The sequence below is a fragment of the Neoarius graeffei genome, chromosome 24, assembly GCF_027579695.1.
Source record: "Neoarius graeffei isolate fNeoGra1 chromosome 24, fNeoGra1.pri, whole genome shotgun sequence".
Classification (NCBI taxonomy): Eukaryota; Metazoa; Chordata; class Actinopteri; order Siluriformes; family Ariidae; genus Neoarius; species Neoarius graeffei.
Window position 1 is genome coordinate 52,175,714 of NC_083592.1, and position 18,637 is coordinate 52,194,350.

Consider the following 18,637-nt stretch of genomic DNA (forward strand, 5'->3'; position numbering starts at 1 on the left):
TTCAGTATCCCTCTCTTAACCATCCTCTCTCTCTCCTTCAGTAGCCCTCTCATAACATCCTGTCTCACACTCTTTCAATCTCTCTCTCTCTCTCTCTCTCTCTCTCTCTCTCTCACACACACACACACACACACACACACACACACACACACACACAATCTCTCTCTCTCCCCTTCAGTATCCCTCTTTTAACCATCCTCTCTCTCTCCCCCCTTCAGTAGCCCTCTCATAACATCCTGTCTCACACTCTTTCAATCTCTCTCACACACACACACACACACACACACACACACACACTCTCTCTCTCCCCCCTTCAGTATCCCTCTTTTAACCATCCTCTCTCTCTCCCCCCTTCAGTAGCCCTCTCATAACATCCTCTCTCACTCTTTCAATCTCTCTCTCTCTCTCTCTCTTTCACACACACACACACACACACACACACACACACACACACACCATCTCTCTCCTTCGATATTCCTCTCTTAACCATCCTCTCTTTCTCATCTCCTCCCTCCCCCTCCTCTCTCTTTCCCTCCCTCCCTCCCTCACTTCAGTTCTTTCCTTTCCCAGCAGCGCTGCTTGTCTCCTGTCCTCTCTCCTACTTTCATGGACATTATTTGTTGGAATACTACATTCATCATTCCCTTTTCACCTCTGGATCACCTCTGACCCCTTCAGGATTCCAGTCTCCACTACAAGACTGGACATTTATTATTATTATTATTATTATTATTATTATTATTATTATTATTATTATTATTATCTCCCTCCTGTCACTTTCACTTCAGCACACCGGGCTCGTGAGTGTTTGAACCTCTGCGTCTCTGTGCGTGTGCGTGTGCGCGCGCGTGTGTGTGTGTGTGTGTGCGGTACCTGCGTCTGGTCTCCGGTCCGGGATCCTCAGCGCCGCGCTCGCGTGCCCGATGACTGAGCGCGGACCCGTCGGCGCGAGACTCTGCTCTCCGTCTCGCGCCTCTGTTGGCTGAATCCGCGCTTTCTTTCCTTCCTTCCTTCCCCAAGCGCGCGCGGGATCCAGGATTCTCCGATTTGTTTTTCCTGCTTCTGAGTTGACCTTCGGGACCGTTTATAGCTGGGATTACTGGAATTTTTTTTTAAGGGATTTATCCTGATCATCGCCAGTCATGAAGTCTCTCCTGTGTGAGGGTGAGTGTCCGAATATATACTACACAGCACGATTATTTTAAACGAAGTTTATTTCTTGAGTGAGTTATAATAATAAATATCACTCATGCACAATAAACCTGTCTCTGTTTACATGCACGAAGTGGAAACGTAGGTCGAAATGCATGAATTTTTTTTTTTTTTATAAATTAAAATAATGATGAGCAAAAAAAAAAAAAACTCGCGCTTGGTCGCCCCGGAGCGCGTGCGCACGCGTTTCTGCGGATTTAGCGCCGATCTCGGATCTCATTTACACTTCACCGAGCTCTGAGCGCAAAACGCTCACAGTGTTTAATTCACTCCTGTAAGGCTGAATTAACACTTCCAGACTTGAACAAGGAAAGTTCTAAACACAGGCTGAACAGTATGGGTTTTAATGCGACAGTAAGGCATGAGCTCAACACTCAACATTAATCAACTCCTCCTTAGGTGTTAATTCAGCAATGCATGAGTTAATTCAACACTCGAGGAGTTAAAATGTTGCAGTGTCTCACCTGGGGAGAAAAGGTGCCTTTGTGAGTCTTGATTTGATCCCACAACCCCCTGTTTTTTTTTTTAAACACCTGAAATGCATTGCTGAACTGCCAGCTTGGCATATTATGCATATGTATTATGTATCATCGCAGCACTGTTTCAAGCTTTTGCGGTTGGGGTGGAGGGTGTGGGGGAGTCTAGGAGGCAGTATGTGGACAGACATTCATCATTTATGATATCTAGTTCCAGCGAGAATGAGACATCAAACTGGGCAACCTGCCTGTTTTCATCTCCTGTCCTATTAAAGTGCTACCCAAGAATCACGGCTCGTTTTTCATTTTCCCAGCTCAGCACAACACAACACACAACACAACACAACACAACACAAGGATACGACATCTAATCTGTAACGTCTTATTGTATGCTTTATGAACCCTGGCTTTCAAGGAAACAGGTCAAGCAAGAGGACAATGTCAGCCTGATTTGCAGAAATCAAGATTGCATGCATCTATAAGATGATAAGCTGATAAAAACATGAAGGAAACAGCGAAGGGAAAGCAGCAGAGCTCCACCCTGTTCTTATGTAACACACTGAAGAGATGCTCTCGCCCAAGTCGGGGTTTTTTTTTTTTTTTTTTGGATAGAGGGAGGATTGAGTCCTCGATTCACAAAACTCCTTTAATCAAACACATGTATTTGATGAAGAGCGCTGAGTGGTCAGGCTGTGTGGGAGGTGAAGCAATTGATCTAATTCTCACCTGGAGGCTAGATGATGGATTCTCCTAGGGTGTTTTCACACCTGGTCCCCTTTAAAGGAACCAGACTCAGTCCTCTTTAAGTGGACCAAAAAGTGGACCAACAGAAAAAGAACTCAGTTCTTTTTGTGTTCACACTGTGAATTTATTACAAAGAGGACTGGGTTCTCTTTCTGGTCCAGTTAAGCTTTGATGGGGCCTCAGTCCTCTTTCTGTTCACACCAGGTCCTCTAGAGCCCTCAGACCCCCAGTGCACGGAATTCTGGGTAATTTTCTCTTGAATCAAAATGTCTGCTGCCATGCTTGCCCTGCTGTATTCTTTGATCAAAATAGTGTGGATTAAGGAAAATAAATTTATTCCAGCGGCTGTGGTAAGTTCCAAAAGGAAGTTGAGTTTCCCTGCTACAGTCACGTGACCAACTACGGCAAACGAAGAAGGTTAAACTACAGTGAAAAAGGCGAAGTGAACCCGGTGCGCTTTTTGTTCACAATGCACAGATTAGGCGAACCGTACCGTTGATTTTTAGCAAACCGTACTGAGACCACCTGAGGTGGTCTCAGTTCGGTTCGCTTTAAAGGGGTTTGGGTACGGTTGGAGTGTTCACATATGCGCAAAAAATGCTGAGTCATCGATCTGAGTTCGGTTAGATGGCTGAAAGGGACCAAGTGTGAAAACACCCCTAAACATGGGGGAAAGGTTTTTTTTGTAGTTATGTCACTTTTAAAGGTGCAATGTGAAATGTTTAATGAGAACACTTTTTTTTTTTTTGTAATATTTGGCAAAGTTCCTCTTACACTGGTGGCTGTGCAGAAAATTTTATACTTGGAGGAATCATCTCATCCCTGAGACAAACCAGGCTCGAGAAATGGTCGATTAATGAAATGAGGACCACCACATCCAACCAATCAGTATAAATCGGCCTTTACTTCCTTTTGAATACATTCTTGAAGTAGGATTTAGGCATCCTAGCATAGGCCAAAATGGTCTCCTGCCTGCAAACTGGCATGACTCAATTGTTACAAAAGATTAGGCTTAGTAGATATACTGGACATTTCAATATGGCTTCTTGAGAATAAAATTGGATGAATTCCAGCGGTCCTAATTTTTATTTAATTTTTTTGAGATCAGGTTTAGAGCTTCTAGCTTTATTAAGTTTAGATCGAGCATTAAAATGGACAGAAGACAGCATGGTGGTAGTAGCACTCACCTTACAGCTCCAGCTCCAGGGTTCCTGGTTCAATAAATCAAATCAAATCAAGTTTATTTGTATAGCGCTTTTAACAGTAAACATTGTCGCAAAGCAGCTTTACAGAATTTAAATGACTTAAAACATGAGCTAATTTTATCCCTAATCTATCCCCAATGAGCAAGCCTGTGGCGATGGTGGCAAGGAAAAACTCCCTCAGACGACATGAGGAAGAAACCTCGAGAGGAACCAGACTCAAAAGGGAACCCATCCTCATTTGGGCAACAACAGACAGCCTGACTATAATATTAACAGTTTTAACAGGTATAACCCTCAACTGTCCTCATGGGGCCGTCCTTCACAGGAGTGGGGCGATAAAACTCCGACCAGACACAGGGCACCAGGATGGATCAAGCAGGTCCGAGGGGCAGAAGAGGCCAGCATCTCAATCCCAGGATCAACATGTAACTCAGAGGGACAGATGGGGGGGGGGGAGAGAGAAAGAAAACACAGGTTGTTAGGTATGCCCTAAAAATGACAAGTATTAAATCTGTGTGGTAGGCTCGCAGAGACGAGAGTCTTTACATCAGGCATAACACACAATGGCATGTTAATATGGTAAAAAATATATCATGACCTGCTCTGGCTGGATGCTTGATTGGGTGATGGGAGCACACTCCTCAGCAATGATGAGATGCAGTGGACTGACATCTTATCCAGGGTGTATTCCAACTTCACACCCAGTGTTCCCAGTATAGGCTCTGGATCCAGAGCAAACCTGACCAGGATAAAGGGGTTATTAAAGAGGAATGAATTAATTAAAATGGAGGGACTCTAGTAACACTAGAGATGTGCTTTGGGAATGGGTCTTGCATGACTGATCAAAAGTAATGGCTGGTTTTTCCTTTCTCATAAGCTGGCGTGGGTGGTCAGGTCTGAAGCTTGTGGAACATGGAGTACAATGTATTTTTTGTGCTGTAGTGAAGACCGCCTAAATCAAGACCATGTAATGGCGAAGAAAAAAAGTGTCTCAAGACCATGACAAGACCAAGACTTTGAGGGGTTGAGACCAAGTCAAGACCGAGACCAAGTTAAGACTAAGACAGAAGTGTATCGAGACCAAGACAAGACCAATACTTTGAGGGTTTCAGATCAAGTCAAGCCAAGATCAAGGGAGTACAAGACAGAGGTGGGGTTTACATTAGACCGTATCAGCGGATCATCAGATTAACGTTTTTAAAAACGATTAGCGTGCACACAGCAACGCCAATGCACAATTAGCGTGCACACAGCAACGCCAATACACGGATACGCTAATCACATGACTAATTCGGCACGTAAGTTGAAATGTGTCAGTGCGGCTCAGCGCTTCCTCCTCAGCGGCTGCGCTCCAAATCACTCCGCCCTGAACAGCGAGTGCCCTCTGGAGGGTGCGCACTCACTCCGGCCCTGCGCAGCTCACAGAGCGCGCGAGTGAAGCGCACGAGCAGTGATTCGGGACTGAGCCGCTGTGCGCAAGTCACTTACCACTTGCAAGTGGAAGGATGGCAAGCCTAAAGACAATCATAACTACACAATGGGCAGTATTTGCATCAGTATTTGCAGTATTTTCATACTTTTATACTCTTTAATGAAAGGTGATACAAGGCGGAAGTCCGCGCCGTTTTTCAGCAGTCGCGTCACATGACCAACGCCAGCGAATCAGGAAGGTGGATGTCACAGTGACGTTGTCCAATGACGACGCCAGCTAGAGCTCAGCACAGCGTATCCGCGTATTCTCAATGTTTACACAGCACCGGAGCTGACACGATCTGGATTGAATACGTGGACCCTGGCGGATTCCCGTTTCCCGGCGTTTCCAGGCATTTTAATGTAAACGGACAGTGCATCCGCGAAGAAAACGAGACAGATACGGTCTAATGTAAACTTGGTCTGAGTCAAGACCAGGAGCAGACCAGTGTGTGTGAAGGGGACGGGAGTGGGGTGATGGCCGTTAACAGGAAGAAAAATTTCTAATTAGCAATGATTCACATTATTGGCTGCATTTGAAGCAGGAAGTTTTACCTCCAATCACAGTAACAATGTTAACAAATAAATCAGACAGTGCACAGGCAATTTAGTGAAATCCCCGCAGCCCTCTGTGTCTGAGACCGAGACAAGACCGAATAAAAATGCGATTGATTCCAAGATGATACCAAGACCTTCAAAAAGTGGTCTTGAGGCCATTCTCAAGTACTATAACACCAGTATTTGCAGTGTTTATTCATTCATCGTTGGTTGCTGCTTCATCCTGGCTTGCACTGCTTTGGTTTAAATGATTAATTTATTTATAATTTGGGAAACAGAACCAACCAAATTCATTAGAAAGCACTGCAAGCAGGGACAAAGAAAGATAATAACTGTCAGATTGAACTGTAGGTCAAGAATTTCTGTGAGAGTCAATGGGATTAGTCAAGGGTCTCTGCATGAGTGGATAGAATTGCTTGGATTTTCATCAGGAACAAGTGGGATTGGGGTGGCACGGTGGTGGCAAAGTTCTGGGTTTGAGCAGGGGTCTTTCTGTGCGGAGTTTGCATGTTCTCCCCGTGTCCGCGTGGGTTTCCTCCGGGTGCTCCGGTTTCCCCGACAGTCCAAAGACATGCAGGTTAGGTTAACTGGTGGCTCTAAATTGACCGTAGGTGTGAATGTGAGTGTGAATGGTTGTTTGTCTCTATGTGCCAGCCCTGCGATGACCTGGTGACTTGTCCGGGTGTACCCCGCCTCTTGCTTATAGTTAGCTGGGACAGGCTCCAGCTTGCCCGTGACCCTGCACAGGATAAGCGGTTATGGATAATGGATGGATGGACAAGTGGGATTGGCCAAGATTTTTAAAACATTATCGCAGTTGTTGACTTTACCTTTGAATGTTATGTCTGGGAATACACACATGGAGAAACAAAGTTGAAAAGAAATACAGTGAGTGAAAGTAAGAAAGAAAGAACGGCAAAGTGGTCATCGACTTGCATTTTGCTGATCTGTGCTGGTGTCTTTTAGCCGTGAGAGCTGTCAAGCAAGGCAGCATCCGGTCTGTGAAAGCACTGATTGGCGACAGTCCAGTGAACTTACAGTATGTGCATCAGAGTAATGTGTGTGTGTGTGTGTGTCTCTGTGCTCTATGACTTCCTATCTCATAGCGTCTCCTAACAAGCCTGCTGTAACCCAGCCGTTTGAATCCATGCTAACGCTCGTTCACCTGCCATTAATAAGAGCTTTCCTAAACTGTATTTTAATTGAGATTTGAGCTTGTGGGTTGATGACTTTATATTAGTTTTGTGCAAACAGGCCACCTTGGAGGTACATAAGGAGCACAGTTTCTATCCGTCCTTCTATCTAATCATATTAACTGGTTCTAAATGCCATCTTCATTCTCTCATTTCCTCCTTTACAGCTTGTCTCTTTTAGCCCAGCCTGCTAACACACACTGACATGGAAAACTATGGCGTCACTACGATGACTTGTTTAGAGAAGCACAGAAATGCATTGCTCATTATTTACTAGTCAAATTATGGGAATGATATGAACGCATGTCAGAGAGAGAAAGCAAGAGAGCAAGCTTGCTCAGACACCAGTAAGCCCCTTTCTGCTGTATATAGCACGTCTACGTGTACATGAATGAGTCATTGGGGAGTTATTCATTTATCACAGCAGGTGCAAATTGGTTCATGTCACCTCTCATCTTGCTTGTGGAATATTAATGGTATGAGCATGTTTTCATCACAGAATCTTCACTCTTATGCACATAACCATGATGTTTACATCGGCATTGACCGTCCGTAGGCATTTTTCAGTCGGTCTTATTTGAATGTGGATTCATTCGAGTTGCACATTTCATTAGTGAGGCAATGTTACTCAGGCTTTATAATTCAGGCTCCAAACACACAAAGCCAAATTATAAACCAAAATTGTATTCATGGTTCTTGGAGTTTCCTGTGAAAAATAATTGAAATTCAACCATTTGATGAATTGCAGATCGGCAACTGTGACTGTAAGCTTGGTTTTGCAAGTGTAGTCATGGTAGTACAATGGGCTGAACAAATCAGCAGCCTGGGGCAAGAGAATTTGATGGCTGGACTATTAGTTTTGCACAGGAGAACCAGAAAGAAAAGAAGAAGAAAAAAACCTCAGATACAGCGCAATCAATATATGAAGCCTTTTTTTGTTTTTCTCGGACAAAAATATCTGCAGTAATTTCTGAATGACATTAAAAAAAATGCAAAAAACTGGGAGAAGAAGCCTTACCAACAAACAAGCGCTGGATTCATCATTGGCAATGAAAGAAATATTTATTTATTTATTTATTTATTTATTAAATAAAGGAATAAAAAGTAAAGGAAACCTCAAGTAAAGAACAATCTGCAAACCTATCAACAACTCAGCCAAAAAGCATGGAATATAAAAGTGAAACCAGCAATCATACAGGAAACTATGACCAAATAAGGAAAATGGGCCCAACAATCTCAGATGCCCCTTTTCCACCAAAGCAGTTCCAGGGCTGGTTCGGGGCCAGTGCTTAGTTTGGAACCGGGTTTTCTGTTTCCACTGACAAAGAACTGGCTCTGGGGCCAGAAAAACCGGTTCCAGGCTAGCACCAACTCTCTGCTGGGCCAGAGGAAAGAACCGCTTATGTCAGCGGGGGGGCGGAGTTGTTAAGACCAACAACAATAACAAGACCGCGAAAGATCGCCATTTTTAAGCGACGAGAAGCAGCAGCTGTACAAACGCGAAGTCATCCATTATTATTATTGTTGTTGCCGCTGCTGCTGCTTCTTCCGTGTTGTTTTTGCTTTGATATTCGCGCCAAGGTTTATGTAAACGTAGCGCCGTAACTGACGCATACAGCGACGTAATGACGTATACAGCGACGTAATGACGTGGCTCCGCTTAGCATCGCAAGCTATGGAAAAGCAAACTGGTTCTCAGCTGGCTCGCAAGTTGAACGAGTTGTGAACCAGCACCAACACTGGCCCCGAACCAGCCCTGGAACTGATTTGGTGGAAAAGGGGTAAGAGAGGTTGCATATGGAAAACAGGGGTCAGAACCAGGGCAGATATGACTGCATTCAGTTTGAGCAAAGTCAAATTTATGGGATGACCATAAATCATTAGGTTCGAAGTTTGTGCATATGCCTCAGTTGATGCCATTACTGTACACTCTCAGAAAATAAAGTAGATTAGTGTACCTTTATGGGTACAATGGCTTGTCACAGGGGCAGTACCCTCTAAGGTACTTATTTGTACCATTTATATACTGATTGGGAACATGTATGCACCTTTTTGGCAGTAAAATGGTACACATAGTTATCTTGAGGTCCAATAATGAGCCCTAAGGGATATGTTAGTATAGATTGTACCTTGAGGGACAGAAATGGACTCCTACTGTATCCCTATTTTTGACAGTGTACAGTGGTGCTTGAAAGTTTGTGAACCCTTTAGAATTTTCTATATTTCTGCGTAAATATGAACTACAACATCATCAGATTTTCACACAATTCCTAAAAGTAGACAAAGAGAACCCAGTTAAACAAATGAAACAAAAATATTATATTTGGCCACTTACAGTATTTCTTGAGGAAAATTATCCAATATTACATATCTGTGAGTGGCAAAAGTATGTGAACCTCTAGAATTAGCAGTTAATTTGAAGGTGAAATTAGAGTCAGGTGTTTTCAATCAATGGGATGACAATCAGGTGTGATTGGACACCCTGTTTTATTTAAAGAACAGGGATCTATCAAAGTCTGATCTTCACAACACATGTTTGTGGAAGTGTATCATGGCACGAACAAAGGAGATTTCTGAGGACCTCAGAAAAAGTGCTGTTGATGCTCATCAGGCTGGAAAAAGTTGCAAAACCATCTCTAAAGAGTTTGGACTCCACCAATCCACAGTCACACAGATTTGTGTACAAATAGAGGAAATTCAAGACCATTGTTACCCTCCCCAGGAGTGGTCGACCAACAAAGATCACTGCAAGAGCAAGGCGTGTAATAGTCGGCAAGGTCACAAAGGACTCCAGGGTAACTTCTAAGCAACTGAAGACCTCTTTCACAATGGCTAATGTTCATGTTCATGAGTCCACCATCAGGAGAACACTGAACAACAATGGTGTGCATGGCAGGGTTGCAAGGAGAAAGCCACTGCTCTCCAAAAAGAACATTGCTGCTCGTCTGCAGTTTGCTAAAGATCACGTGGACAAGCCAGAAGGCTATTGGAAAAATGTTTTGTGGATGGATGAGACCAAAATAGAACTTTTTAGTTTAAATGAGAAGTGTTATGTTTGGAGAAAGGAAAACACTGCATTCCAGCATAAGAAACTTATCCCATCTGTGAAACATGGTGGTGGTAGTATTATGGTTTGGGCCTGTTTTGCTGCATCTGGGCCAGGACAGCTTGCTATCACTGATGGAACAATGAATTCTGAATTATACCAGCAAATTCTAAAGGAAAATGTCAGGACATCTGTCCATGAACTGAATCTCAAGAGAAGGTGGGTCATGCAGCAAGACAATGACCCTAAGCACACAAGTCATTCTACCAAAGAATGGTTAAAGAAGAATAAATTTAATGTTTTGGAATGGCCAAGTCAAAGTCCTGACCTTAATCCAATCGAAATGTTGTGGAAGGACCTGAAGTGAGCAGTTCATGTGAGAAAACCCACCAACATCCCAGAGTTGAAGCTGTTCTGTATGGAGGAACGGGCTAAAATTCCTCCAAGCCGGTGTGCAGGACTGATCAACAGTTACCGGAAACATTTAGTTGCAGTTATTGCTGCACAAGGGGGTCACACCAGATACTGAAAGCAGAGGTTCACATACTTTTGCCACTCACAGATATGCAATATTGGATCATTTTCCTCAATAAATAAATGACCAAGTATAATATTTTTGTCGTATTTGCTTAACTGGGTTCTCTTTATCTACTTTCAGGACTTGTGTGAAAATCTGATGATGTTTTAAGTCATATTTATGCAGAATTATAGAAAATTCTAAAGGATTCACAAACTTGCAAGCACCACTGTATGTGGTACATGATGTACAACCCCAATTCCAAAAAAGTTGGGACAAAGTACAAATTGTAAATAAAAATGGAATGCAATAATTTACAAATCTCAAAAACTGATATTGTATTCACAATAGAACATAGACAACATATCAAATGGCGAAAGTGAGACATTTTGAAATTTCATGCCAAATACTGGCTCATTTGAAATTTCATGACAGCAACACATCTCAAAAAAGTTGGGACAGGGGCAATAAGAGGCTGGAAAAGTTAAAGGTACAAAAAAGGAACAGCTGGAGGACCAAATTGCAACTCATTAGGTCAATTGGCAATAGGTCATTAACATGACTGGGTATAAAAAGAGCATCTTGGAGTGGCAGCGGCTCTCAGAAGTAAAGATGGGAAGAGGATCACCAATCCCCCTAATTCTGCGCCGACAAACAGTGGAGCAATATCAGAAAGGAGTTCGACAGTGTAAAATTGCAAAGAGTTTGAACATATCATCATCTACAGTGCATAATATCATCAAAAGATTCAGAGAATCTGGAAGAATCTCTGTGCGTAAGGGTCAAGGCCGGAAAACCATACTGGGTGCCCGTGATCTTCGGGCCCTTAGACGGCACTGCATCACATACAGGCATGCTTCTGTATTGGAAATCACAAAATGGGCTCAGGAATATTTCCAGAGAACATTATCTGTGAACACAATTCACCGTGCCATCCGCCGTTGCCAGCTAAAACTCTATAGTTCAAAGAAGAAGCCGTATCTAAACATGATCCAGAAGCGCAGACGTCTTCTCTGGGCCAAGGCTCATTTAAAATGAATTGTGGCAAAGTGGAAAACTGTTCTGTGGTCAGATGAATCAAAATTTGAAGTTCTTTATGGAAATCAGGGACGCCGTGTCATTCGGACTAAAGAGGAGAAGGACGACCCAAGTTGTTATCAGCGCTCAGTTCAGAAGCCTGCATCTCTGATGGTATGGGGTTGCATTAGTGCGTGTGGCATGAGCAGCTTACACATCTGGAAAGACACCATCAATGCTGAAAGGTATATCCAGGTTCTAAAGCAACATATGCTCCCATCCAGACGACGTCTCTTTCAGGGAAGACCTTGCATTTTCCAACATGACAATGCCAAACCACATACTGCATCAATTACAGCATCATGGCTGCGTAGAAGAAGGGTCCGAGTACTGAACTGGCCAGCCTGCAGTCCAGATCTTTCACCCATAGAAAACATTTGGCGCATCATAAAACGGAAGATACGACAAAAAAGACCTAAGACAGTTGAGCAACTAGAATCCTACATTAGACAAGAATGGGTTAACATTCCTATCCCTAAACTTGAGCAACTTGTCTCCTCAGTCCCCAGACGTTTACAGACTGTTGTAAAGAGAAAAGGGGATGTCTCACAGTGGTAAACATGGCCTTGTCCCAACTTTTTTGAGATGTGTTGTTGTCATGAAATTTAAAATCACTTAATTTTTCTCTTTAAATGATACATTTTCTCAGTTTAAACATTTGATATGCCATCTATGTTCTATTCTGAATAAAATATGGAATTTTGAAACTTCCACATCATTGCATTCCGTTTTTATTTACAGTTTGTACTTTGTCCCAACTTTTTTGGAATCGGGGTTGTATTTACCTTCATTTAAACTAAGATTAAAAAAACCCCTCAAATTGATTTTTTTTATTAATATTTTTTCTAAATCCATCCCAGTTTCACAAGTTTTCCCCACAGTGCTCCTTCCATTTTAATCTGCTGACTGAAAATGAATAAATAAGTGAAGTGTTATTAGTCCATCAGCATCTGTACAGTAGATACGGTACGTCTATAAGATCTGGTGGTCTCGCTTACTGTAGTATTAGTCATCGTAGCAACTACATACTAGTCAAAAGAATATTTCCTAGGAATGGAGAAATTTTTTTTTTGGCTTTTTTTTTTGTGAGCATTCTGACCAAATCACATATAACATACGTGTATAATATTTAACAGATACCATATATATAATGAAAGGACACTAATGACATCAACCGAGACATATGCACAAACTTAGAACGTTATCATGTCCATCCCATAAATTTGACTTTGCTCAAATTGGATGCAGTTATTTCTGCCCTGGTTCTGACCCCAATTGTTTTCTATATACAACCAATATGAGATGTTTGGTTGCATCCATCCATTATCCATAACCGCTTATCCTGTGCAGGGTCTCAGACAAGCTGGAGCCTATCCCAGCTGACTATGGGTGAGAGGCGGGGTACACCCTGGACAAGTCGCCAGGTCATCGCAGGGCTGACACATAGATACAAACAGCCATTCACACTCACATTCACACCTACGGTCAATTTAGAGTCACCAGTTAACCTAGCCTGATGACCTGGCGACTTGTCCAGGGTGTACCCCGCCTTTCGCCCATAGTCAGCTGGGATAGGCTCCAGCTTGCCTGCGACCCTATAGAACAGGATAAAGTGGCTAGAGATAATGAGATGAGATGAATTAACCTAGCCTGCATGTCTTTGGACTGTGGGGGAAACCAGAGCACCCGAAGGAAACCCACTCAGACACGGGGAGAACATGCAAACTCCGCACAGAAAGGCCCCCGTCGGCCTCTGGGCTCAAACCCAGAACCTTCTTGCTGTGAGATGACAGTGCTAACCACTACACCATTGTGCTGCCCCATGTTTGGTTCCCATTTTCCTTATTTGGTCATATTTTCCTGTATGATTGCTGGTTTTACCAGACTTTTTAATATTCCATGCTTTTTGGTTTCTTATTCCTGAATGAATGAATCTCTGATTGCTAATGATGAATCCAGCGCTTGTCTGTTATTAAGGCTAAAACAGTTCAAGCAAAATGAAAGAACGAGAATTTACTTCTCCCAGGTATTTATTTATTTATTTATTTTCATTTTTATGTCAGTCAGAATCTACTGCAGATATTTTGTCAGAGTAAAACAAATTAGACTTCATATACTGATTGTGATTATTTTATTTATTTATTTTTGGTCTGAATGTAATTAAAATGAGACGAATGAGTGTGCATGAATTGAAGTGATTAGTCAGTTATCCACATCAATAAGGCACATATTGTGTTTTTGTAATATAACATTAATTCAAGTAGATTTATTTCTGATTGCATAATTACAACATTGAGGTGAGTCACACCACCGTTATTACTTTTTTCATTGATTTGTTTTTTTCTAAATCCACCCCAGTTTCACAAGCTTTCCCAACAGCGCTCCTTCCATTTTAATCTGCTGACTTAAAAATTAATACATAAGAAAAGTCTTATTAGGTCATCAGCATCTGTAGATACATCTATAAGATCTGGTGGTCCCACTTTGTATTAGTCATATTAACAATTACATTCTAGTCAAAAGAATATGTTTTGTGAGACGTCTGACCAAATCACATAACAAACTTATATAATATTTAACATATAATGACTTGAAGGGCTTGACTAATTTCCATGACAACCAATAGCCTTTGAAATACATCAAATCTTTACAATCTCAACAATGGCTTAGCAAACACAAAAGAGGGTTTTGAACAGTATTTCCATTATATTCAGTATCTTCGATCAGAAGTTTTCCAACCACCAGGTCTTGGATTGGTACCAGGCCATGGGTTGTTTGGTGCTGACCCACAGCAAAGAGTGTTATTCAACTCAACCTGTATTGAGAAACAAGCTTTCTGGACAACTTGCACATAAACACAGTTCAATATCTGCTTACTCTCAGTGTCATACACACATTAGCTGGAAATTAACTGTGCTTGAGAGCTCATAGACTTTTGCAGTCAGAGCAGCCAACTTTTCAATACTCAAGAGATAGTATGGGAGGAAAATTAGCGACAGAGATGACCTGTGTTTGCTGCTAATTAGCTGATACAGTACAGCGAGAGTCGGAGTTTGTTTACGGGAGTGGGGTATATGGGCTCTAGAGAGTATTTGATTGTACATAGATTTGTGAGTGCAATATGAGTCATGGAAAATTTTTCACCATTTTGCTCAAAATTATATATATATATAAAAAACTGAATCAGAATAGGACTTTTGTGTGTGTGTATTATACAGTATATACACTGGCATACTTGCATCCACAGTGCCAAGGTACTCATACCTGAAGCTCTAAAACATTGATTTATATTTTGTGGGTACTTAAAAAAAAAAAGGTTTCGAAATATTCTTATGCAAAACTCAAATATAGTGACCCAAGACATGTTTGTTGCCATAGGTTTTTACTTTGCAGGTTGCTGACTGATGGTTATAACCCTCTCGTATCTTTGAGCTTCAGCATTAAAGCTAGACGGCCTTTCGATTTCATAAAATATGTGAAATTTACTTCCTTCTGAAATTTAGTCATTGTGATATATGTTTATTTCTGTAATATCTCACAAAATATCAGGTCATTCTGTGGCTGGGAAGTTATTTAATTTGAGGGGATTAAAGCAAATAATGTGCATGAAATCGCTCGCTTTGCGCAGTCAAGCAGACAGAGGAAGTCCGTGTGTGTGCGCATGCGCAGGTTTACCTTCTTCTTCTTCTTTTGGGTTTTACAGCAGCTGGCATCCACAGTGTTGCATTACTGCCATCTACAGGTTTACCTTTGAGCGTGCACTGACAGTTCCATCATTCTGTCCCTAAACGAACAGCTGATCACACCGAGGTGCTCGCTGAACGCTGATATTTATTAGTTTGGTCCTGCGTTTCCTTTCCTTCATATATAACATAACGTCTTTTCTTCTCGCTTTCTTTCCGTTACTGTAGTCGGTCTTTCACGTTTCATTCGCACACTCATGTCCTCCATTTTTCTCTCCTGTTTCAAATTTGTATCCCATGAACAGGGAGAGCCCACCATATGATGCATGACATAGTATCTTGAATTGGGTCATGGTGAAGCAGGAAAAAATAGCGGAGAATTTAGGGTCACGTGGCCCTCTCATCTCATCTCATTATCTCTAGCCGCTTTATCCTTCTACAGGGTCGCAGGCAAGCTGGAGCCTATCCCAGCTAACTACGGGTGAAAGGCGGGGTACACCCTGGACAAGTCGCCAGGTCATCAGAGGACTGACACATAGACACAGACAACCATTCACACTCACATTCACACCTACGGTCAATTTAGAGTCACCAGTTAGCCTAACCTGCATGTCTTTGGACTGTGGGGGAAACCGGAGCACCCGGAGGAAACCCATGCGGACACGGGGAGAACATGCAAACTCCGCACAGAAAGGCCCTCGCCGGCCCCGGGGCTCGAACCCAGGACCTTCTTGCTGTGAGGCGACAGCGCTAACCACTACACCACCGTGCCGCCATCACGTGGCCCTAAATTCATTAATTTTTTGATTAAAAAATAAATAAATAAAATTGGAAGTCTGTCATTCGAATTTAGTAGCTTTCGGTCCACTAAACAAAAATAATTGGGTGTCGGGAAAATTCTTTTCATGACCTACAGTTGAAAAATCTGAAAGGCAGTCTACCTTTAAAGGGCAAAATTCGATTTGAAATGAAAACACTGGAAACAATCAATTCAGAGAAATATCTAATTCACACTATAGCAGCGGAAACTAAAATATTAGCAATATGGCTGCCAACTACAGACCTGCAACCCAACAGACAAAAGTCACACACAAAAGCCTGCAGTATAGACCCATTTTCACTCACGTGACCTTTGTAAACGCGACCGCCATTTTGGACATGCAGAAATAACGGTTTATGGCACAGACCCTTTCGGTTCTCACTCATCTAGCTGCTACAATGACTGCTTAGACTGCAACAATAATACCTAACACACATTTAAGTATCCGTCGTAAAGACGTGAAACTCGTCGAGTGACGAGTGTGTTCATTGATAAGCTAACACAATCTAAAAGTAGACATACCATCACACTGCCCTGGCGCTGTGTACAGTTTACCTTCTATGGTTTGTGCACTCACTATTTGCCATTACTTTCTCCAACCCAGTGTTCGAACTATGCCGATATTTTCGGGGGGTCCCTTTTTTCCCTTGGGGGGGGTGCTTGCGCTTGCGCTTGTCTCAGAGCGCGGATCTCCAAACACATGAGAAGCCTATCTTACGCACATATCACGCGGACTCCACACCTCCACACACGCATCACGTCTGAAGTCATAACTCATCAGGGGAAATCGTGTCCGCATTGGCATGTTCAAAAAACAACCTCGCATCAACAATGATACCACACGCAAGAAAAAAAAACAGTCAGGCTACTCAACACATCTGATCCACAGCAGCACCAAAGCATCACTGGAAATCATGTCAACAACCAATCTTCCATTTCAACACGAGTCAACAAACAAATGGCACCACAAACATGAACGAATCGCTCAGGCTACCGATTCCAAACCCACAGCAGACGAATAATTAAATGCATCTTACCTTAAAGCAGAATCGACCACAAAGGAAGTGTGTTGGCACTGTTGGCACACTTCCTTTCTACTAGTTTGTGTCCCCAACCTGGCAGCAGCAGTCGTCATATCGGTTTATTTTATCTTTGATGTAAACACAACACTTTGGATATGCAAATGCTTCCCGTTACACACGATTGCTGTCAATAAACATCATTTTGCCAATATTTTAGAGACCATCCATCTTCTCCGTCGGTCAGCATCTGTCGGGATCCGATAAAATGATAAATCTTGCCTTGTGTGTTGATGGTTACTACATCCAGGTGCACAACAATATAATGGCATGATGGAAGTCTTGCTGAAAGTAAAAACTTTCTTTGATGGCTATATTCCTTTCGATGCTTCGCCGTCGTTCCTCGTTGTTGGCTGTGGTAGACTACTGGTAGTTCATGTCCAAAATGGCGGCCGCGTTTGTCGTGACGTCACGTGAAAAGGGTCTATAATGCCAGGAACAGATTCGAGGTCAAATCACACAACAGCACCACCTAGTGACCAGTGTCTAGAACATGGTTTTATGTCTGGTTGCGAATTGCAGTTAGTGGACGCAGCGAAACCTTTTATTTTCACTTCTAGGTTGAGTACCAGAATAGTCTAGACCTATATATTACAATATCGTCCTATTTCTATAGTTATTACTCATTTTCAGAGGGGAACAGGAGATATTTAGGTGTGGAAAGTACTCTGCGTTGTTCAATTTCAAACATTGCACAGTGCGGCAGAGCACCACGTATCCACACTTTGGGGAAAGCCTTGTTATCAGAATTTGGATACCAGGAGAACTTTAACCAATCCCACAGCTTTTAACGGACACAACAAGGATATAAACATAACAGACGTCCAACCCAGCGTGTAATCCTCGCTCACAGCCAATGTTTTCCGGATCGGCTTTACCCGTGACCCTCACCAGGATAAACCATTCACTGAAAACGAATGAATGAAAGTGCAGACGTAGGTGGGGTTTACATTAGACCGTATCAGCGGATCATCAGATTAACGTTTTTAAAACGATTAGTGTGCACACAGCAACACCAATACACGATTCGCGTGCACACAGCAACACCAATACACGGATATGCTCGGCTCCGCAGGCATCCTGCGCTCCAAATCACTCCGCCCTGAACAGCGAGTGCCCTCTGGAGGGTGCGCACTCCGGCCCTGCGCAGCTCACAGAGCACGCGAGTGAAGTGCACGAGCAGTGATTCGGGACTGAGCCGCTGTGTGTGTGATCCCAGCGCATATCACTTACCACTTGCAAGTGGAAGGATGGCAAGTCTAAAGACAATCATAACTACACAATGGGCAGTATTTGCATCAGTATTTGCAGTATTTTCATACTTTTATACTCTTTAATGAAAGGTGATACAAGGCGGAAGTCCGCGCCGTTTTTCAGCAGTCGCGTCACATGACCAACGCCAGCGAATCAGGAAGGTGGATGTCACAGTGACGTTGTCCAATGACGACGCCAGCTAGAGCTCAGCACAGCGTATCCGCGTATTCTCAATGTTTACACAGCACCGGAGCTGACACGATCTGGATTGAATACGTGGACCCTGGCGGATTCCCGTTTCCC

At 42.7% G+C, this 18,637-nt stretch overlaps 1 protein-coding gene across 1 annotated transcript in view; it reads left to right on the forward strand.

Annotated features, from left to right (window-relative positions):
* Window positions 1-578: 578 nt before the first annotated feature.
* Window positions 579-18,637, forward strand: part of rtn4r (reticulon 4 receptor) — a 212,881-nt gene continuing 194,822 nt past the window's right edge. The window contains exon 1 of the mRNA XM_060906770.1: window positions 579-1,164. Within this exon, the coding sequence (XP_060762753.1) occupies window positions 1,143-1,164 (22 nt within the window). The 5' untranslated portion in view covers window positions 579-1,142. The remainder of the gene's footprint in view (window positions 1,165-18,637) is intronic.